The 22,720-nt window shown below is 43.2% G+C and overlaps 1 protein-coding gene across 1 annotated transcript in view; it reads left to right on the forward strand.

Moving 5' to 3' along the window:
• The window catches only part of LOC137373159 (collagen alpha-1(XXIV) chain), a 351,399-nt gene that overhangs the window by 115,616 nt on the left and 213,063 nt on the right, over window positions 1-22,720 (forward strand). The window contains exons 15-17 of the mRNA XM_068038018.1: window positions 13,080-13,133; window positions 13,259-13,303; window positions 21,892-21,945. Coding sequence (XP_067894119.1) covers window positions 13,080-13,133; window positions 13,259-13,303; window positions 21,892-21,945 — 153 coding nt within the window. The remainder of the gene's footprint in view (window positions 1-13,079; window positions 13,134-13,258; window positions 13,304-21,891; window positions 21,946-22,720) is intronic.

The following is a 22,720-nucleotide window of genomic DNA, read 5'->3' on the forward strand; positions in this document are numbered from 1 at the left end:
AGTGGGATTCTTCCACAGATCCTCGCACGTTCCCTCTCTTTCAGATTATAATGGAGCTTCTGCTGAATTCTGAATCTTTCGCTCTTTGTTTTATTTCAGAGTTTCAGCGTTTGTTCCTTTTTCCATTTATCTGACCTAGGGTTCGTGGAATTATATAGAATTACATAGAATTTACAGCACTGAAACAGACTAGTCTGTACTGGCGTTTATACTCCACATAGGATCATAGGAAATAGGAGCAGGAGTAGGCCATTCAGCCCATCGAGCCTGCTGTGCCTTTCAAACAGATCATGGCTGATCATCTACCTCTGTGCCATTTTTCTCCACTATCCCCATATCCCTTGATGTCGTTAGTATTCAGAAATCTATCGATTTCTGTCTTGAACATGCTCAATGATTGAGCTTCCACATTCCTCTGGGGTAGAGAATTCCACCGATTCACCACCTTCTGAGTAAAGAAATTCCTCCTCACCTCGGTCCTAAATGGCCTGCCCTTATTCTGAGACTTTGACCCCTGGTTCTTGACTCACCAGCCAGAGGAATCATCCAATCCACATCCACCCTGTCACACCCTGTAAGAATTTTGTAAGTTTCAATGAGATCACCTCTCATTCTTCGAAATGCTAGAGAATACAGGCCCACTTTCCTCAATCTCTCCTCATGAGACAATCCCGCCATCCCAACATGAGTCTCCTCCCATTCCATCTTCCTCATCTTAGCCTTTCAGCATACCTTTCTATTTCCTTTTCTCTCCGGTACTCGTCCAACTTTCTTTTGAAAGCATCTAACCTGTTCAGCTGGAACACTTCCTGTGGTAATGAGTTCCATACTCTAACCACTCTCTGGGTAAAGAAATATCTCCTTATTTCCATATTGCATTTATTGGTAACTATCTGGTATTTATGACCCCTATTCCTTCAGAAGAAGGAATTTTCCTCCACACAAGATCAGATGGCAGGTTGTTCAACCTTGCCCGTCTAAGAGCAAAGTCCAAAGTACGGAAAGTCCTCATCAGGGAACTCCTCTTTGCTGACGATGCTGCATTAACATCTCACACTGAAGAGTGTCTGCAGAGACTCAGCGACAGGATTGCGGCTGCCTGCAATGAATTTGTCCTAACCATCAGCCTCAAGAAAACGAACATCATGGGACACGACGTCAGAAATGCTCCATCCATCAATATCGGTGACCACGCTCTGGAAGTGGTTCAAGAGTTCACCTACCTAAGCTCAACGATCACCAGTAACCTGTCTCTCGATGCAGAAATCAACAAGCGCATGGGAAAGGCTTCCACTGCTATGTCCAGACTGGCCAAGAGAATGTGGGAAAATGGCGCACTGACATGGGACAGAAAAGTCCGAATGTATCAAGCCTGTGCCCTCAGTACCTTGCTCTACGGCAGCGAGGCCTGGACAACGTATGTCAGCCAAGAGCGACATCTCAATTCATTCCATCTTTGCTGCCTCCAGAGAATCCTTGGCATCAGGTGGCAGGACCGTATCTCCAACACAGAAGTCCTCGAGGTGGCCAACATCCCCAGCATATACACCCCACTGAGCCAGCGGCGCTTGAGATGGCTTGGCCATGTGAGCCGCATGGACGATGGCAGGATCCCCAAGGACACATTGTACAGCGAGTTCGTCACTGGTATCAGACCCACCGGCTGTCCATGTCTCCGCTTTAAAGACGTCTGCAAACGCGACATGAAGCCCTGTGACATTAATCACAAGTAGTGGGAGTCAGTTGCCAGCAATCGCCAGAGCTGGCGGACAGCCATAAAGGAGGGGCTAAAGTGTGGCGAGTCGAAGAGACTTAGCAGTTGGCAGGAAAAAAGACAGAAGCGCAAGGGGAGAGCCAACTGTGCAACAGCCCCGACAAACAAATTTATCTGCAGCACCTGTGGAAGAGTCTGTCACTCTAGAATTGGCCTTTATAGCCACTCCAGGCGCTGCTCCACAAACCACTGACCACCTCCAGGCGTTTACCCATTGTCTCTCGAGACAAGGAGGCCAAAGAGAGAGAGAGAGTTTTAGATTCTCCCACAAGTGAAAACATTGCCTCCACATCAAACCCATTCATAATTTTAAAGACCTCTATCAAGTTCTGATTGAATCTGCCTCCACCACACTCTCAGGCAGTGAATTCCAGATCCTAACCAGTCTCTGTGTAAAATAGTTTTTCCTCATGTCACTGTTGCTTCTTTTGCCAGTCATCTTAGAGCTGTGCCCTCTGGTTCTGGATCCTTCCTCCAATGGCAACAGTTGCTATCTATTTAACAAACTCCACCTTAGACCCATGATTTGGGTGATATGGGAGTTGTTTTTGTAAATGCTTTAAGATATGATTATTTATGTTATATTTAGCTATATTGCCAACATTATAGGCCCAAGCTTCCTGTATGTAATCATCATATTTATACAGCCCGCAGTTCTGGCCACGTTTGTCTAAAAATATCCTGCAAGTACACAGTCTTTGTATGCAACTGCAGTTTCCAATTATCACTTTAAAGTTTACGAGCATTTTAAAATGCATTTGTCAGATCTTCTTGTAAATCCTTGGCTACCAGTCAATCCATGGGTGTTTTTCAGATTGAATCTAACAGCTGTTCCGAAGACAAGTTAATCTCTGTGTTTTAAACGGGAATTCTGCCAGTGAACAAATGGCACATAAATTACTTCTGTTAATACAAGAACTTAAAATCATGGAAGTAATTTCGAATCATACACTCTTGCATCACAAGAGGAGGCCATTCGGCCATCGTGCCTGTGCTAGCTCTTTGAAAGAACTATCCAGTTAATCCCACTCCCCTGCTCTTTCCCCATAGCCCTGTAAATGTTTTCTTTTAAGATATTTATCCAATTCTCTTTTGAAAGTTATTATTGAATCTGCTTCCACCGCCCTTTCAGGCAGCGCGTTCCAGATCACAACAACTCACTGTGTTAAAAAAAAAAATCTCCTCATCTCCCCCTCCAGTCCTTCTGCCAATTAAATCTGCGTGCCTCAGTTACCGACCCTTCGGCTACTGGAAAAAGTTACTCGAGCAAAGCTGTTCATGATATTGAACACATCTAGTAAATCTCCATTTAACCCTCTCTGTCCTAAGGAGAAGGTTAATGTCAAATCAGAGGGGGGGAAATGTACTGTTAAACAGCCAGTTATTGAAAAAGCATCTTTATCTTTCTTATTTGAGATTATACTCTAATTCTATTCCTTCAAAGTTGAATATCTGTTGCCAATGACAGCACGAAAAGTTAATCTTAAAATATTTCATTGTCTTTAATCATTATTTTCTTTGAATGTTAAAAAAAAGTGACAGGTTTTATAGGTCTTGGAATCCTCCCCAGTGTAAGACAAAGGGAAGTTTCTTCAGAGATTTGTCCAGTAACTGATTGAATATCAATGTGAGCTCTGATGAAGTTTGACAGAGCCTGTTTATTAATCCAAAGGATATAATTTCCTCTTGAGAGCCAGATGTCAGTGAAGTATTTGAGACTTGGCAAAATTCAGTCGTATCCCTGGAAATGGCAGCATGTTTTCAAGAGTCCAAGTAGTTTTGGAATAAATCTGCCTTTGTAATAATTATTCATTCTGAGTGAAGGACGGGTCACTTGTGCTATGGGCAAAATCGGTATGAACTGGGAGTTGATGCTGATTGTTTGCCCAGACATACCTATGGTACAGATGTAACCCAAATTTGGGAACTCCTCTTTCTCTGGGTTTGTGTTCCTGACAGTTGTCGTCTTCTTAGTGGCCATCCCATATCATCAAGCCTGACACCCGATGGTCTGGGTGAAACTGATGGGTGGAATTAAGGACTAGCACCAACAACTTTCATTGATATAGCCTCTAAAATGTAATAAAACTATGCTAAAGGTGCTATATAAATATATGTTGTTGTTGTAGTAATAAAACATGCCAAGGTGTTTCACAGGAGCAATTTTCAAACAAAATTTGACACTCAGCCACGTAAGGAGGTATCAGGACCGATGACTGAAACCTTGGTCAAAGAAGCAGATTTTAAGGAGGAGAGAGGCAGGGGGATTTAGTCGGGGAACAGCTGAGCTTAAGGCCAAGGCAGCTGAAGGCACGGCCACCAATGGTGGAGCGATTAAAATCAGGACTGTGCATGAGGCCAGAACTGGAGGAGCACAGAGATCTCGGAGGGTTGTAGGGTTAGAGGAGGTTACAGAGATTCGGAGGGTTGTAGGGTTAGAGGAGGTTACAGAGATCTCGGAGGGTTGTAGGGTTAGAGGTGGTTACAGAGATCTCGGAGGGTTGTAGGTTAGAGGTGGTACAGAGATCTCGGAGGGTTGTAGGTTAGAGGTGGTACAGAGATCTCGGAGGGTTGTAGGGTTAGAGGAGGTTACAGAGATTTGGAGGGATGTAGGGTTAGAGGAGGTTACAGAGATCTCGGAGGGTTGTAGAGTTAGAGGAGGTTACAGAGATCTCAGAAGGTTGTAGGGTTAGAGGTGGTTCCAGAGATCTCAGAAGGTTGTAGGGTTGGAGGCGGTTCCAGAGATTTGGAGGGTTGTAGGGTTAGAGGAGGTTCCAGAGATTCGGAGGGTTGTAGGGTTAGAGGCGGTTCCAGAGATTCGGAGGGTTGTAGGGTTAGAGGAGGTTCCAGAGATTCGGAGGGTTGTAGAGTTAGAGGAGGTTACAGAGATTCAGAGGGTTGTAGAGTTAGAGGAGGTTCCAGAGATCTCGGAGGGTTGTAGGGTTAGAGGAGGTTACAGAGATTCGGAGGGTTGTAGAGTTAGAGGAGGTTACAGAGATTCAGAGGGTTGTAGAGTTAGAGGAGGTTCCAGAGATCTCGGAGGGTTGTAGATTTAGAGGAGGTTACAGAGATTCAGAGGGTTGTAGAGTTAGAGGAGGTTACAGAGATTCAGAGGGTTGTAGAGTTAGAGGAAGTTACAGAGATTCAGAGGATTGTAGAGTTAGAGGAGGTTCCAGAGATCTCGGAGGGTTGTAGATTTAGAGGAGGTTACAGAGATTCGGAGGGTTGTAGAGTTAGAGGAGGTTGCAGAGATCTCGGAGGGTTGTAGAGTTAGAGGAGGTTACAGAGATTCAGAGGGTTGTAGAGTTAGAGGAGGTTACAGAGATTCAGAGGGTTGTAGAGTTAGAGGAGGTTACAGAGATTCGGAGGGTTGCAGAGTTAGAGGAGGCTACAGAGATTCGGAGGGTTGTAGAGTTAGAGGAGGTTACAGAGATTCAGAGGGTTGTAGAGTTAGAGGAGGTTACAGAGATTCCGAGGATTGTAGAGTTAGAGGAGGTTACAGAGATTCAGAGGGTTGTAGGGTTAGAGGAGGTTACAGAGATCTCGGAGGGTTGTAGGGTTAGAGGAGGTTACAGAGATTCAGAGGATTGTAGAGTTAGAGGAGGTTACAGAGATCTCGGAGGGTTGTAGGGTTAGTGGAGGTTACAGAGATCTCGGAGGGTTGCAGAGTTAGAGGAGGTTACAGAGATTCAGAGGATTGTAGAGTTAGAGGAGGTTCCAGAGATCTCGAAGGGTTGCAGAGTTAGAGGAGGTTACAGAGATTCAGAGGGTTGCAGAGTTAGAGGAGGTTACAGAGATTCAGAGGATTGTAGAGTTAGAGGAGGTTACAGAGATCTGGGAGAGCTGTAGAGTTAGAGGTGGATCCAGAAATTTGGAGGGTTGTAGAGTTAGAGGAGGTTACAGAGATTCGGAGGGTTGTAGAGTTAGAGGAGGTTACAGAGATCTCGGATGGTTTTAGGGTTAGAGGAGGTTACAGAGATCTCGGAGGGTTGTAGGGTTAGAGGAGGTTACAGAGATTCAGAGGATTGTAGAGTTAGAGGAGGTTACAGAGATTTGGAGTGTTTTAGAGTTAGAGGAGGTTACAGAGATCTCGGAGGGTTGTAGAGTTAGAGGAGGTTACAGAGATCTCGGAGAGCTGTAGAGTTAGAGGAGGTTACAGAGATTCGGAGGGGGGAGGCCGTGAATGGATTTGAGAACAGGGATGGGAATTTTAAAATTGAGGGTTTGGTAGACTGGGAGGCAATGTAACTTTGCAGGGTATGGTAACAAGTAGATTATGTTACTGGACTGGTAATGATCTAGAGACATGAGTTCAACTCCCACCATGGCAGCTGAGGAATTTAAATTTAGTATGTTAAATAAATCTAGAATAAAAATCCAGGATCAATAGTGGTGACTGTGAAGCTACTGAAGTGTTGTAAAGAGGCACCTCGTTCATTGTTTCCCTTTCGGGAAGGAAATCTGCCATGCTTGCCTGGTCTGGCCTGCATCCAACTCCAGACCCACAGCAATGTGGTTCACTCTTAATTGCCGTAAGAAATGGCTGGGCAAGCCACTCAGTTGAACTCACCACCACCTTCTCAAGGGCAATAAATACTGGCGTTGCCAGAGACACCCACATCCTATGAATTAATAAAATAAAAGAGCACAGAGGTGATGGGTGAACGGGACTTGGTGCAGTTAGGATAAAGTCAGCAGAGTTTTGGATGAGCTCAGGTTTATGGGGAGTGGGAGGTGAAAGGTTGGTTGGAATAGTCAGTTCTAGAGGTAGCAAAGGTCTGGATAGAGGCATCATGACAGCTGCCAGAAAACCAGGCGTAGTCCTGCACACCCTATCTGTTGTCATACACCAGCTGAACATTGAGAGAATGTGAGCCCTTCCTGATCATGGGTGCTTAACATGGAGCATGCAAGGCTTTGTGGGTGCAGTCAATTGCGCTCTGCACTGAGGGGAAATATCTTCTCTCCTCACAAAGCCCAGAGCTCCTGTCATCTACTTTGGGGAAGAATGATGAACCTCGTGAGGAAGACACACACCATCTGCCTGATACATCAAATGCGCTACAGATTGACTGACATTTCTAGTGCTGCCAATAGCCACCCGGAATGACACCTAAACATTGAAATTCAGGGCCACGGTACCGTTTAGTAGTTTAACTCCCTGCCGCCTTTAAATGCTACCCGTGCCAGGCAGGTAGTCGGCATCAAGTGGTACTAAATCTTGCGACCATGAGGCAGTTTGGCAGGCAGGTATGTCTGCAGGATGGGCTGTTGGGCAAGAGTCTGTGTGATTGATGGATGGCGGGGGGAGGTGAGATTGAGACAGATGTTGCTTGCTATTTGATTGTGGGACTCAGAGGAAACACTGCTGCTGCTCAGATGGAAATCTTTTAAAAATTGCAAACATTATCGCCACGGACTGTTCCTGCCCCAATCGGCATCTCTTCCGGGTTGTCTTGGTCACAAAAACTGACTGCAACTTCCGACTCAGGCCCACGAATAAAATATTACAGTCGGCTCCTGGTGGCGTCATGGTGACACAACGAGTATGTGCTTAAAAACAGATCCTCCAAGTTCCGAGCAGGCGTCCTTGCTGCTTGATCAAAGAGCAGGTTAGTGTTGAAATAAAAGCAAAATACTACGGATCCAGTCAGCAACACTGCAGCATCAGGGAGGGTGAGTAACGAGGGGGATTTTTAACTTCCATCCCACCCATTTTCCCCCAGAGGATCGCCGATCAAAATCATTGATTGGACCACAGTTGCATAGCAACAGGTGTTGGCCATTCAGCCCCTTGAGCCTATTCCATCATGACTCAGTGTTTAGCATTCTCACGTCTATGCTGGAAGGTTGTGGGTTCAAACCCCACGACAGAGACTTGAGCAGGAAATTTAAGCTGATGCTGCAGTGCACGTTGGTTTGGTGCTGCACTGTCAGAGGTGCTGTCTTGTGGATGGGAGGTTAAACCAAGTCCCCGTCTGCTCTCTCAGGTGGGCCGAAAAGATCGGATGGTGCTGTGTCAAAGAAGGGCAAAGGAGTTCTCCCCAGTGCCCTGACCAATATTTATCCCCTAATCAACATCACAAAAACAGATGATCTGGTTATTAACGCATTGCCGTTTGTGGGATCTTGCTGTGCATGAATTAGCTGCTGCGTTTCCTACATTGCAACAGTGTCTACACTTCAAAGACTTCTTCATTGGCTGTAAAGCGCTTTGGGTTATCCTGTGGTCATGAAAGGTGCTACAGAAATTCGAGTTTTTTCTTTCATTCAATGAGCTTCTGTTGTAATTTTTATTTTAAATCTATTCACCTGCCCTTGGCTTCAAATCTTTTTGCACCTTTCCCTAGCAAAAATCTATCTCTGTCAGATTTAAATTATTAATTGTGCAATCAATGTTTGCAGTTTTGGTGCTCCATTAAAGAATTAAATTGGAATCATGTAACGCTTAACTAAATTCATTGTAGTTTAACTACAATGACACCGGGGCTGAGAGACTCAAAACTCTCATTCTATATTTACTATGTAGGGAAGGGAATGTAATTAAAAAATTCCAAGTCTTGAAATGATTTGAGATCATGACGAATGAAAGATTCTTTCCTCTGGTTAGAGAATTGGTCACAAAAGGATTAGCAGGATTATGGAATCCTGGGCTTTATTAATAGAGGCATAAATACGAAAGCAGGAAAGTTCGACCAAACCCTTATAGAACACTGGTTAGACCTCAGCTGGGCAACGCACTTTAGGCAGGATGTCAAGTCCTTCATGAAATTGCAGAAGAGATTTACGATTTACCGGGGATGAGGGACTTCAGTGAAGTGACTGAAAAAGCTGGGGTTTTTCTCCTTAGAGCAGAGAAGATTTGATAACGATTTGATAGAGGTGTTCAGAGTCATGAAGGGTTTTGATATGATCTGGAATGCGCTGTCTGAAAGGGTGGTGGAAACAGATTCAGTAGTAACTTTCCAAAGGGAACTGGATAAATTCTTGAAGGGAACATATGTGCAAGGCAGAGGAGTTGGATTAATTAGACATCGGAAATAGGAGCAGGAGTAGGCCATTCGGCCCATCGAGCCTGCTCCGCCATTCAAACAGATCATGGGCTGATCATCTACCTCCACACCATTTTTCCCACGATCCCCCACATCCCTTGATGTCATTAGTATCCAGAAATCTATCCATTTCTGTCTTGAACATACTCAATGATTAAGCTTCCACAGCCCTCTGGGGTAGAGAATTCCAAAGATTCACCATCCTCTGAGTGAAGAAATTCCTCCTCATCTCAGTCTTAAATGGCCTACCCCTTGTTCTGAGACTGTGTCCCCTGGTTCTAGACTCACCAGCCAGAGGAAACATCCTATCCACATCCAGCCTGTCATGCCCTGTAAGAATTTTGTAAGTTTCAATGAGATCACCTCTCATTCTTCGAATACAGGCCCACTTTCCACAATCTCTCCTCATAAGACAATCCCGCCATCCCAGGAATCAGTCTGGTGAACCTCCATTATCCTTCCTTAGATGAGGAGACTAAAACTGTGCACAATACTCCAGATACGGGCTCACCAAGGCTCTGTACAATTGCAGCAAGACATCTTTACTTCTGTACTAAAATCCCCTTGCAGAGAGCGAGCACAGGCACAATGGGCCAAATGGCCTCCTTCGGTGCTGTATCTCTCTATGATTCGTACCAAAACATCGAGATTAGAATATTACTTTCATATGCGAAAGGTTAGTAGGATATGGTATAGGTATCACAAAAATAGATAGGAAAGTAAGTTGTGAAGAGGACATAATCATTATGGACATTAATGATTTAGACGTGAATATAGGAGGTATGATAAGTAAGTTTGCAGATGACATGAAAATTGGTGGTGTTGCAAATAGTGAGGAGGAAAGCCTTCGATTACAAGGAGATATAGATGGGCTGGTAAGATGGGCGGAGCAGTGGCAAATGGAATTTAACCCTGAGACGTGTGAGGTGATGCATTTTGGGAGGAATAACAAGGCAAGGGAATACACAATGGATGGTAGGGCCCTGGGAAGTACAGAAGGCCAGAAGGACCTTGGTGTACTTGTCCATAGATCACTGAAAGCAGCAGCACAGGTAGATAAGGTGGTTAGGAAGGCATATGGGATACTTGCCTTTATTAGCTGAGGCATAGAATATAAGAGCAGGGAGGTTATGATGGAGCTCTATAAAATGCTAGTTAGGCCACAACGGAGTACTGTGTACAGATCTGGGCACCACACTATAGGAAGGATGCGATTGCACTGGAGAGGGTGCAGAGGAGATACACTAGGATGTTGCCTGGGCTGGAGCATTTCAGCTATGAAGAGAGACTGGATAGGCTAGGGTTGTTTTCCTCAGAGCAGAGAAGGTGTGCAAAATTATGAGGGGCATTGATAGGTTAGATAGGAAGAAACTTTTTCCCTTAGCGGAGGTGTCAAGAACCAGGGGGCATAGATTTAAGGTAAAGGGTAGGAGGTTTAGAGGGGATTTGAGAAAAAAAATTTTCACCCAGAGGGTGGTTGGAATCTGGAACGCACTGCCTGAAGAGGCGGTGGAGGCAGGAACCCTCACAAAATTTAAAAAATATTTAGATGAGCACTTGAAATGCCATAGCATACAAGGCTGAAGGCCAAGTGCAGGAATATGGGATTAGAATAGCTGGGTGCTGGATGGCTGGCACAGACACGATGGGCCGAAGGGCCTGTTTCTGTGCTGTATAACTCTATGACTCTATAAGGAGGCTACAAAGGGATATAGACGGGTTAAGTGATTGGGCAAAGATCTGGCAAACGGAGTATAATGTGGTAAAATGTGAAATTGAGCATTTTGGCAGGAATAATAAATAAGAAGCATATTATCTAAACGGTGAGAGATTGCAGAGCTCTGAGATGCAGAGGGATCTGGGTGTCCCAGTGCATGAATCACAAAAGGTTAGTATGCAGGTTCAGCAAGTAATTAGGAAAGCTAATAAAATGTTATCGTTTATTGTGAGGAGAATTGAATACAAAAGTAGGGAGGTTATGCTTCAGTTATACAGGGCATTGGTGAGACCACATCTGGAATACTGTGTACAGTACTGGTCTCCTTATTTAAGGAAGGATGTAAATGCGTTGGAAGCAGTTTAGAGAAGGTTTACTGGACTAATACCTGGAATGGGCAGGTTGTCTTATGAGGAAAGATTGGACAGGCTAGGCTTGTATTCGCTGGAATTTAGAAGAGTAAGAGGCGACTTGATTGAAACATATAAGATCCTGAGGGGTCTTGACAGGGTGGATATGGAAAGGATGTTTCCCTTTGTGCAGAATTTAGAACTGGGGGTCACTGTTTAAAAATAAGGGGTCACCCATTTAAGACAGAGATGAGGAGAAATTCTTTCAGAGGATTGTGAGTCTTTGGAATTCTCTTCCTCAAAAGACGGTGGAAGCAGAGTCTTTGAATATTTTTAAGGCAGAGATAGATAGATTCTTGATAAGCAAGGAGATCAAAGGTTATTGGGGGTAGGCGGGAATGTGGAGTTGAGGTTGCAGTCAGATCGGCCATGCTGATGTTGAATGGCGGAGCAGGCTCGAGGGGCTGAGTGGCCTACTCCTGCTCCTAATTCGTATGTTCGTATGTATTACAGCATGCTGCTGATGGGTTGAAAGGCCGCCCTTGCTGACATTTCTATGGAAAGTAAAGCTCCTTTAGTTTAATAGAGAGCTTTCACCCTTACTATGAATGCTGGGACAACAGCAAAGGAGATTAAAGGCAGGAAATACTGCTCATTACTGCCCGATCACACACCTGGAAACTGGACACCCTGAATGGGGCAATGGAAGATCGCACATGCAACATGAGATTCCTTCCCATTGTAAAAACATAGGTAATCAGAAAGGCATGAAAATGGCAGCTTCAATTAGTATATCAGCCCTAGCAACTAGATTTAATAAAAAAAAACATTTTTTTTAAGAATGGGGCAGAACTAAACTGGGACTCATTTCTCTCGAAAAGGGAAGACTGAAGGGTAACCTGGCAGAGACCTTTAAGATTATGAAAGGATTTGATAGAGTAGACGTAGAGAGTATATGTTTCATGAGTATTTGGGTCTAAAGGGATCAAAGGGTATGGGGCGAAAGCGGGAACAGGTTACTGAGTTGGATGTCAATCAGCCATGATGATAATGAATGGCGGAGCAGGCTCGAAGGGCCGAATGGCCTACTCCTGCTCCTATTTTCTATGTTTCTACTTGCGAACGAGACCAAAACTTGGGGCCATCAATATAACACAATCACTAATAAATCCAATAGAGAATTCAGGAAAAACTTCTTAACCCAGAGAGTTCTGAGAATGTGGAATTCACTAGCTCAGGGAGTGGTTGAGGTGAATAGCATAGATGCATTTAAGGGGAAGCTGGATAAACACATGAGAGAGAAAGGAATGGAAGGATATATTGATAAGGTGAGATGAAGAGGGGTCGGAGGAGGCTGACATGGAGCATAAACACCAGCACGAAGCAGTTCAGCCAAATGTTTCTACGCTGTAGAACGCTATAGGGCGGCACGGTGGCGCAGTGGTTAGCACCGCAGCCTCACAGCTCCAGGGACCCGGGTTCGATTCTGGGCACTGCCTGTGTGGAGTTTGCAAGTTCTCCCTGTGTCTGCGTGGGTTTCCTCCGGGTGCTCCGGTTTCCTCCCGCAGTCCAAAAGACTTGCAGGTTGACAGGTAAATTGGCCATTATAAATTGTCACCAGGATAGGTCGGTGGTAGGGAAATATAGGGACAGGTGGGGATGTTTGTTGGGAATATGGGATTAGTGTAGGATTAGTATAAATGGGTGGTTGATGTTCGGCACAGACTCGGTGGGCCGAAGGGCCTGTTTCAGTGCTGTATCTCTAATCTAATCTAAGCTGTAAATACCATCTACCTTTGTAATAATTTATAAATAGCTGTAATAATTTGTGTGAAATTTCCAGGGTATTGTTATTATACTATTTTATACATCCTTTGCATCTTTGGACTTTAATCTCCTTATTCTTGGTGGATCACAGGGAAATAGGAATAGAGGAACAGTACGAGGTCATTCAGCTGCCTTGCTGGGAGGAGGTGCGAATGGAGCATTAAACAACAGCGTGGAGCAGTTAGGCTGAGTGACCTGTCTGTTTACTGTACAAGCTATGTAATGTAATTATCATCTGTCTCTCTGTAACGAACCATAAACAACAGCAGGTCAAATCAATAAATGCAAGACAAGTTTACAGTGCAGAGAAAATCTCATTAGTTAACAGTAACCACAGGTTTATTTCTCTTTTCTTGTAGGGTGATGTTGGTCCTACAGGGTTAACTGGTCCTCCGGGAATTCCAGGACCTCCGGTATATTTCCTAAAGCATTGAGTTTTTTTTTTAATTTCTTGATTCTCAAAAGTATCTTTTTCTGAAATGTTGTGTATTTCGGATGTTACAGAACTATTTTTTTCTCTGTTCCAATTCCCTTGCAGGGTCTGGTGGGAAGTGCAGGACAGCCTGGAATGAAAGGTGATAAGGTGATCTAAATATTTCAATTTTTTCTGGATACTTTAATCTATAGGAATCAGTTGATCTAAGCAAAACATGTTTATAGGGATTTGGAGTGTGTTGAACACTCAATGGCTGGTTCTAATTTATTGGGGTAGTGTTCGCTTTCCGAAGACCCCTTTCTAACGACAGCAGTTCTCCCCTTGTTCAGTGGGCTGGATTGTGCTATGAGCGGTTGTTTGTTACTCTTGCTCTTGCTCACAAACTTTCTGTGGACTTTTGCACGGCAAGTTGCTGTCAGCAGGACATCCAAACAGTGCAGTGCCCTTCACAGGGCATCTAGTACCTGTGTGAACAGAGAATAGAACTGTGTATCTCCTCAACCAGCCTGCTTGAAGAAATGTTAATGAACAGCACAGAATTTGAATCATCAAGTGTCTATTCGAATAGTGAAGTCAAATCAGTTACAGAAAAACAATGAGAGGGAAAGTAATAAAAACAAGAAATGCTGGAACCACTCAGCAGGTCTGGCAGCGTCTGTGGAAAGAGAAGCAGAGTTAACGTTTCGGGTCAGTGACCCTTCTTCGGAACCGAGAGGGAAAGTAAGATTGGATTAAGAGAGAGAGACAGAATGAAAAAGTAAAAAAAATGTTTTTATTCTATTTTTAAAAAATCTCTAACAATAATTGAAAGCTGAGGGAATGACACTTCACACTTATAAAAGTTAATTTTCAGTTCCAGAGAGGTTGTTTGACAGTAATTAAGACTCACCATGCTATTAAAAGGTTACGTAGACTGGAGTAAAATGAATAGAATAGCCTTAACTTTCTGTGGTGAGTTAGTCCGTATCCATGAGGCCAATGCAAGAATTTCACACCATTCAGTACATGTGAATGGGGAATCAGAAAGTAAAAAGCAGTTTTCACACAGCTTATGAAGGAGTGACGCATCTCGGACAGCAACTTTGGGATTTTCATGTCCTACTGCACGCGGCAGAAGTTGCTGTGTGGTATATTCACTGTTATTTTCATATCAGAATCTGGGCCAATGTCTACTGATGTGAATAAAACAGCCGGGGAGAGAGGGAAGAAACCACATGTGGAATAAGTTTTTCCGAATTGAGTTTAGTGGTTATAAAATGACAAAAGATGAACAGTATATTTGATTCATGGATTCCATGCTTTTCATGGCTGATGTCATGTGATTAACACCATTCATGAATTAACATTGCTGATCGGCTCCAACATCAGTTGAAACCACATTGCCTTTGAGGAGGTTGAACAGTGACAGAGATTTTAGAACGATGGAAGGGATTAACTTTTATTCCTGTGCATGTCCTTGAAGGAATATTTAGAATGGATTGTTTTTATATCTACAAAACATGTTTCATCTGTTAAATTAACAACAGCAAGAACAGAAACCCACAACTCCTCAGTCACAATATTGCAACTGCGTGTGAATTTAAGTTTAATCCAAAGTTGAAGTATTGGCGAAGCTAAAGAATGCTATTTGCTTCATCGTTGACGTTGCGTAACCCTCCAAACATTGCACTAAAATTAATTCAAAGCATGCTGGTATTTATGTCTGCATTTCAGAGCAGTATAATATAAATGACATTATGTATTTCAAGCTTCTAAGTACTACTTAGTTGCTGAATGAAAAACTTTCAAGCACTCTGTCACCAGGTATAAAAGTAGAATGTATTTAGAATGAGACTAGCCTAAATCTCTGCTTATAGAACTTTAAATATGATACCTAACTGTTTGTGAAGCGGCATGAATCTCACCTCTCAGGCTCTAAGGAACCATTACCCATGAACAGATAAACCTCAGGTAGGACCTTTCACTTGAGGATATGGAGCCTAGCCAATGTCAAAATTGGAGTTCAAATTGAAAAAGGTTTCAGATAGAAAGTCACCAAGGCCAGGCCAGCAGTTATTGTCTATGCCGATCTCTAGTTGCCCTTGAGAAACTGGTAGTGAGCCACTTTCTTGATAACTGAGCGGCTTGCTAGATCATTTAAGAGTCAACCACATTGCTGTGCACTTGGAGTCACATATAAGCTAGGCCAGGCCAGGTAAGGACAGCCCGATCTCCCTTCACTAAAGGACATTAGTTAACCAGAAGGGTTTTTACAACAATTGATAGTTATATGGTCACCATTACCAAGACTAGTATCTCATTCCAAATTTATTTAATTAATTGAATTAAAATATTTAAATTCCCCAGCTGCTGTGGTAATGGGATTTGAACTCATATCTCCAAATCAGTATTCCAGGTCTCTGGATTACTAGGCCAGTAGCATTATCACTGTGCTAGAGTTCTCCTTTAAAAATGAAATGCAATCGTGTACCAAATTTTCAAATTGAGCAGAATAGTTCATGCTAAATATAAATGGAAATGGGCAGACAGGTGGCAGATGAAGTTCAATGTGGAGAAATGGGAAGTGATTTATTTTGGTAGGAAGAAACAAGGAGAGACAGTATAAAATAAAGGACACTATCCTAAAGGGAGTGAAGGAGCAGAGGGACCTTGATGTATATGTGCATAAATCATTGAAGATGGCAGGACAGGTTGAGAGAGCAGAAATAAGGCATACACTATCCTGGGCTTTATTAGTATGGGCATATAAAAGAGCAAGGTGGTTATGTTGAATTTGTATAAGACACTAGTTCAGCCTCAACTGGAGTACTACGTCCAGTTCTGGACATCACACTTTGGAAGGATGTGCAGGTATTGGAGAGAGTGTAGAAAAGATTCAAGAGAATGGATCTGGGGTGAGGAATTTCTGTTATGAAGATAGATTGGAGAAGTTAGGACTGTTTTCCTTGGAGAAGAGAAGGCTGAGAGGTGATTTGATAGAGGTATTCAAAATCATGAGGGGTCAGGACAGAGTAGATAGAGAGGAACTGTTTCCACTCGTGAAAGGATTGAGAACGAGAGGGCGCAGATTTAAAGTATTTAGGAGAAGAAGCAAAAGAGACACGAGGAAAATCTTTTTCACACAGCAACTGGTTAAGGTCTGGAATGCGCTGCCTGTGAGTGTGGTGGAGGCAGGTTGAATTGAAGCATTCAAAAGGGCATTAGACGGTTATCGGAAAAGGTAGAATGTGCAGGGTTATGGGGAGTAGGTGGGGGAATGGCACTATGTATTTACTCATTCAGAGAGTCGGTGCAGACACGATGGGCCAAATGGCCTCCTTCTGTGCTGTAACAATTCTGTGATTCTGTGAACAACAGAAAATGCTGGAAACACTCAGCAGGTCAGGCATCATATCATCTATGGAGAGAAAAACCGAGCTAACTTTTCAGGAGATGGTGGTGTAGTGGTAATGTCACTAAACTAGTAATCTAGAGACTCAGGCTAATGCTCCTGGGGACACTGGTTCAAATCCCACCACGGCAACTGCTGGCATTTAAATTCAATTAAGTAAGAAAAACTCGCAATTGAAAGCAAGTCTCAGTAATGATGTCATGAAACTATCATTGATTGTCATAAAAACCCATCTGGTTCACTAATGTCCTTTAGGGAAGGAAATCTGCCGTCCTTACCTGGTCTGGCCTCTAGAACCATAGACAAATTATGGCACAGAAGGAGGCCATTCAGCCCATTGTGTCCACGTTGAGCAACAAAACTAGCCGCCCAATCTAATCCCACCTTCCAGCACCTGGTCTGTAGCCTTGCAGGTTACAGAACTTCAGGTGTAGGTCCAGGTACCTTTTAAATGAGTTGAGGGTTTCTGCCTCCACCACCATTCCTGGCAGTGAATTCCAGACAACCACCACCCTCTGGGTGAAAAAGATTTTCCTCATGTCCCCTCTAATCCTTTGACCAATCACCTTAACTTTGTGCACCTTAGTAACTGACCTCTCTGCTAGGGAAACAGGTTCTTCCTGTCTGCTCTTTCTAGACCCCTCATAATTTTGCACACCTCAATTAAGTCACCCTTAAGCCTTAAGCCTTCTCTGTTCTAAGGAAAACAACCCTAGCCGATCCAATCTTTCCTCATAGCTGCAACTTTCAAGCCCTGGCAACATTCTTGTAAATCTCCTCTGTCCTCTCTCCAGAGCAATTATGTCCTTCCTGTAATGTGGTGACCAGTACTGTACGCAATACTCCAGCTGTGGCCTAACCAGTGTTTTATACAGTTCCAGCATTACATCCCTGCTTTTGTATTCTATACCTCTGCCAAGAAAGGAAAGCATTCCATATGCCTTCTTCACGACTCTATCTACCTGTTCTGCCACCTTCAGGAACCTGTGGACATGCACTCCAAGGTCTCTCACTTCTTCTACCCCTCTCAATATTCTCCCGTTTATTGTGTATTCCCTCGCTTTGTTTGCCCTCCCCAAATGCATTACCTCACACTCATCTGGATTGAATTCCATTTGCCACTTCCCCGCTCACTCAACCAAACCATTGATATCTTTCTGGAGTTTACGGCTATCCTCTTCACTATCAACTACACGACCAATTTTTGTGTCATCAGCAAATTTCCCAATCATGCCTCCCACATTTAAGTCCAAATCATTAATATATACCACAAACAGCAAGGGATCCAACACTGAGCCCTGTGGAACGCCACTGGAAACCGCTTTCCATTCACAAAAACATCCATCGACTACTACCCTTTGCTTCCTGTCACTGAGCCAATTTTAGACCCAACCTGCCACATACCCCTGTATCCCATGGGCTTTCATTTTTCTGCCAGTTCTGCAGAAGAGTCACTGACCTGAAACGTTAACTCTGCTTCTCTCTCCACAGATGCTGCCAGATCTGCTGAGTATTTCCAGCGTTTCTTGTTTTTATTTCAGATTTCCAGCATCCGCAGTATTTTGCTTTTATTTCATTTTTCTAACCAGTCTGCCATGTGGGACCTTGTCAAATGCCTTACTAAAATCCATGTAGACCACATCCACTGCACTACCCTCATCAATCCTCCTTGTTACTTCTGCAAAAAACTCAATCAAGACCTTCCCTTAACAAATCCATGCCTTTCTAAGTGGCAGTTTATCCTGTCTCTCAGAATTGATTCTAATAATTTATCCACCACCGAGGTCAGACTGACCGGCCTATAATTATTTGGCCTATACCTCACACCCTTTTTAAACAATGGTATAACATTCGCAGACCTCCAATCCTTTTCTATGTTTCTATGTTTCTCTGGCACCTCGCCCATATGCAGTGAGAATTTGAAGATGATCCTCAGTGCATCTACTATTTCTTCCCTGGCTTCCTTTGATAACCTGGGATGCAATCCATCTGGCCCTGGCGATTTATCCACTTTCAAGGATATCAGACCCTCTAGTACTTCCTCTCTCATTATACTTATCACAGCTAATACTTCACACTCCTCCTCTTTAACTACAATGTCTACATCAACTCTCTCCTTTGTGAAGACAGAGACAAATAACTTATTAAGAACTCTGCATAAGTTCCCTTGTACATCTCTGATAGGCCCTACCTTTTCCTTAGTTATCCTCTTGCTCGTAATATACTGATAAAATATCTTTGGGTTTTCCTTGATATTACCTGCCAATAATTTTTCAAGTATTCTCTTTGCTTTTCTAATTTCCTTTTTTACTTCACCCCTGCACTTTCTATACTCCTGTAGGCTTTCTAAAGTATTACATTTTTTGTGATTGTCATAAGCTTTCTTTTTCTGCTTTTACTTACCCTTTAAGCTTCTCGATAACAAATGCTGGCCTAGCCAACGGCGCCCACATCCCATGAAAGAATAAAAAAAACAGAACTGGGGCCAACCATTCAGCCCGTGACCTTTCCCAATTGTTAATCTAACTCCCCCACCACCACCACTGCTATTCTGTCCTGCAATCTCATCATTGGCTGGGCTCTGCAGCTGCGGCTTTCTGTCACTGGCCTTCCTGCTCCGCAGCCAGCTAGTAAATTCAGCGTTCCCAGGTTTCCCTCCTTCCTTTGCACTCCTGCTCCCCCACTCCCTCGCTGTAAATATCAGGGCCGTTCCTTCTTGCTCGTCTTCACAGAAACATTATTCTGATTTACCTTGGCTACCCACAACCTAACCCCAGTTTAAACTCTCCATCAGCTTTTCAAGCACAACAAATATAATTCCAATAACAATATCTCCATAACAATAACTCCCACACTCGCAACAGTGCAGTGACACTCCATCCTGCTGTGAAGCTACTGGTTCAACAGTTGTTCTCATAATCTGATGCCACCTCAGATAAAAGCACTCAATGCAGAGAGAAATGAAAACAGCTAGAGATAGATAATATATCCTTCAAAACTTAGCTTATTCCATTAAATCAATAACGTCCAGAAAGGTCATCTATCCATAAAATCTGTTGGTAGATTCATTGCAGATATCTCCAAGTCGTTAATTCCTTCAGTGCAAATAAAAATATAAGAAATAAGAGCAAGAGTAGGCCATTCAGCCCCTCGAGCCTGCTCAGTAAAATCATGGCTGACCTTGTACCTCAGCTCCACCTTCCCACCAAATCCCCATATCCCTCACTGTCCAAAAAAAGCTTAAAGAGTTCCTGAACTTGTTCCAAGGACCTCCTACTCTGCCACTGAGCTAAACCCACATAGCCGCCCATTACAAGCCTCACAGAAAGGACAAGATTGAACTTGTGAAGCTGGGATAAGCTTCTTCACTAGTTCCATAACACGGAGTCACACAGGATTAGAACAGATTTTTAAGGACAGGGTAATCTCATCCTCCATGAGCATCGCTCTACTGAAAGCGTGTAGGGCAGCACAGTGGCGCAGTGGTTAGCACCGCAGCCTCACAGCTCCAGTGACCCGGGTTCAATTCTGGGTACTGCCTGTGTGGAGTTTGCAAGTTCTCCCTGTGTCTGCGTGGGTTTCCTCCGGGTGCTCCGGTTTCCTCCCACAGCCAAAAGACTTGCAGGTTGATAGGCAAATTGGCCATTATAAATTGCCCCTAGTGTAGGTTGGTGGTAGGGGAATATAGGGACAGGTGGGGATGTGGTAGGAATATGGGATTAGTGTAGGGTTAGTATAAATGGGTGGTTGATGGTCGGCACAGACTCGGTGGGCCGAAGGGCCTGTTTCAGTGCTGTATCTCTAAATCAAATCAAAATCAAAAATCAAAAAAAACATTACACAAGAGTATTTTGTAAGACATTAAACTCAACAAGGCCACCTCTTAGTGTTGGAGGTCCACCTGCATATCTCTCAATCCTATCTCTCTCCAAAATGCATCCAGTTGTTTCTGGACTGCACGGGCATTAACTGCTTCAGTGACTGTCCCTCGTAAAGGATTCCTAGGGAATTCAGGAGAAACGTCTTTACCCAGAGAGTGGTGAGAATGTGGAACTCGCTACCACAGGGAGTGGTTGATGTATAGATGCGTTTAAGTGGAAGCTGTATAAAAACGTGAGGGAGAAAGGAATCGAAGGTTATGTTGATAGGATGAGAATGAAGAGGGGGTGGGAGGAGGCTCATGTGGAGCATAAACACCAACATGGACCAGATGGGCTGAATGGCCTGTTTCTGTGCTGTAAATTTTCATGTAATGTTATTCCTCTGAGTGAAAAAATGCTCCACCAGGTCCTCCTTCAGATTTGTAACTCACTCATTTTGATCTCGTCATCATAATGACCAATTTGCCTTTGCTTTTGTCGATTCCTTCCACAATCTTGATTAAAGACTGAAATCTTTCCAGAAGCAAAGAGATAACAAATTGGAACTTTAATATTTTTGTCTATAATTTGCCATTTGTCCTTTTTCTCTCAGATTAGCTGGTTGTTTGGAATCATAGTCTGTTCACAATGCATTATAAAACAAAACCTTAATTCCAGTATATTACATTCACCAATTGTTATTTATTCATATTGTGTGATACACCATGTATGCAGAGTATACAAATTATTTAAACATCAGCTGCAACTAACATACTAAGTAAACTCATTCTAACTCCTCATATCAAAATGCTCACAAATATGATTTTCTATAAATTATATCAACTCAACTTTTTGAAAGAAAAATTTTGACCACAGAAGCATTCATATGGTCCTCAGGATTTAAACCATCCACTACATTTTATAACTGATTTGTGTCACTTTGCTCAGTTCTTGTGCATCTAATAAGCTAGGTAGTAAAACCAGGTTCAATTCTGGGTACTGCCTGTGCGGAGTTTGCAAGTTCTCCCTGTGACCGCGTGGGTTTTCACCGGGTGCTCTGGTTTCCTCCCACTGCCAAAGACTTGCAGGTTGATAGGTAAATTGGCCATTGTAAATTGCCCCTAGTGTTGGTAGGTGGTAGGGAATATGGGGTTACTATAGGGTTAGTATAAATGGGTGGTTCTTGGTCGGCACAGACTCGGTGGGCCGAAGGGCCTGTTTTAGTGCTGTATCTCTAAATAAAAAATAAATAAAATGACATGATACCCCATGAAAAAGTCCCAGGGAAGCATAGTTCAGTCACAAAGAAAATATATGATTCACATATGTGCCTGAGGGTACTATGCAAAACCTCATCAATTGCTGTCAACTGTTTAAACCAGCTGTTTTCTAATAGATTGCATGCATTTAAACAATGTTGTTTTTATTGAAATGGAAATTCTCAGTGGTCATTGTGTATCTCTGTGTGGCAACGTGATATCTAGGGTGATCATGGTGTGCTGGGAACACCTGGGGATCAAGGATATTCTGGAGACAAGGTAAATTTTCAAACTTGCATTCAATGCACATTTCTCCCACTTTCTAATTCAGCTAAATGACAAAAAAAGATAGCGTGAAGTTATCAGTTCATCAGAATAATATGTCTTCAGAAAGATCACGCTGTTTGCTGGATTTTTAGGTTTTCTTTGAAGGGAGTGGTCTCTGAAAAACAAACCCATTTCCCAATCTACTTTATTTAAGAGTTTAGAATCTTTTCAAAGCTGAAAGCACCCATTCCTTTTTTTGGAATGGATATGGGTTCGTGTTGCTTGAGAGAAATACTTTAAAAAAATCAACTGGTTTTCCAAGAATTCTGAACTTTTGGGGGGGGTCATCCCCAGCCCAGCAGAGTTGAGAGAATCAACATTGATCTGGTACACTGCTGTTCCTCAATCCCTGCTACACAGGAAGCGCACACACATATGCAAATACATACATACACACACATATACACACACCCACACACACACACACGTGTACACAGCAACAACTTATATTTATATAGCGCCTTTAATGTAATAAAATGTCCCAAGGTACTCCACAGGAGCATTATAAAACAAAATATGACACTGAGCCACATGAGCCGATATTAGGGCGGATGGCTGAAATCTCAGTAAAAGTGGTTGCCTTTAAGGAGTGTCTTAAAGGAGGAGAGAGAGGTATTGGGAGGGAATTTCAGAGCTTGGGACCCTTGGCAACTGAAGGCACGGCCACAAGTGGCAGAGCAATTAAAATTGGGGATGCACAAGAGGCTGGAATTAGAGGAGTGCAGAT

This window comes from Heterodontus francisci, chromosome 8 (assembly GCF_036365525.1).
Source record: "Heterodontus francisci isolate sHetFra1 chromosome 8, sHetFra1.hap1, whole genome shotgun sequence".
Taxonomy (NCBI): Eukaryota; Metazoa; Chordata; class Chondrichthyes; order Heterodontiformes; family Heterodontidae; genus Heterodontus; species Heterodontus francisci.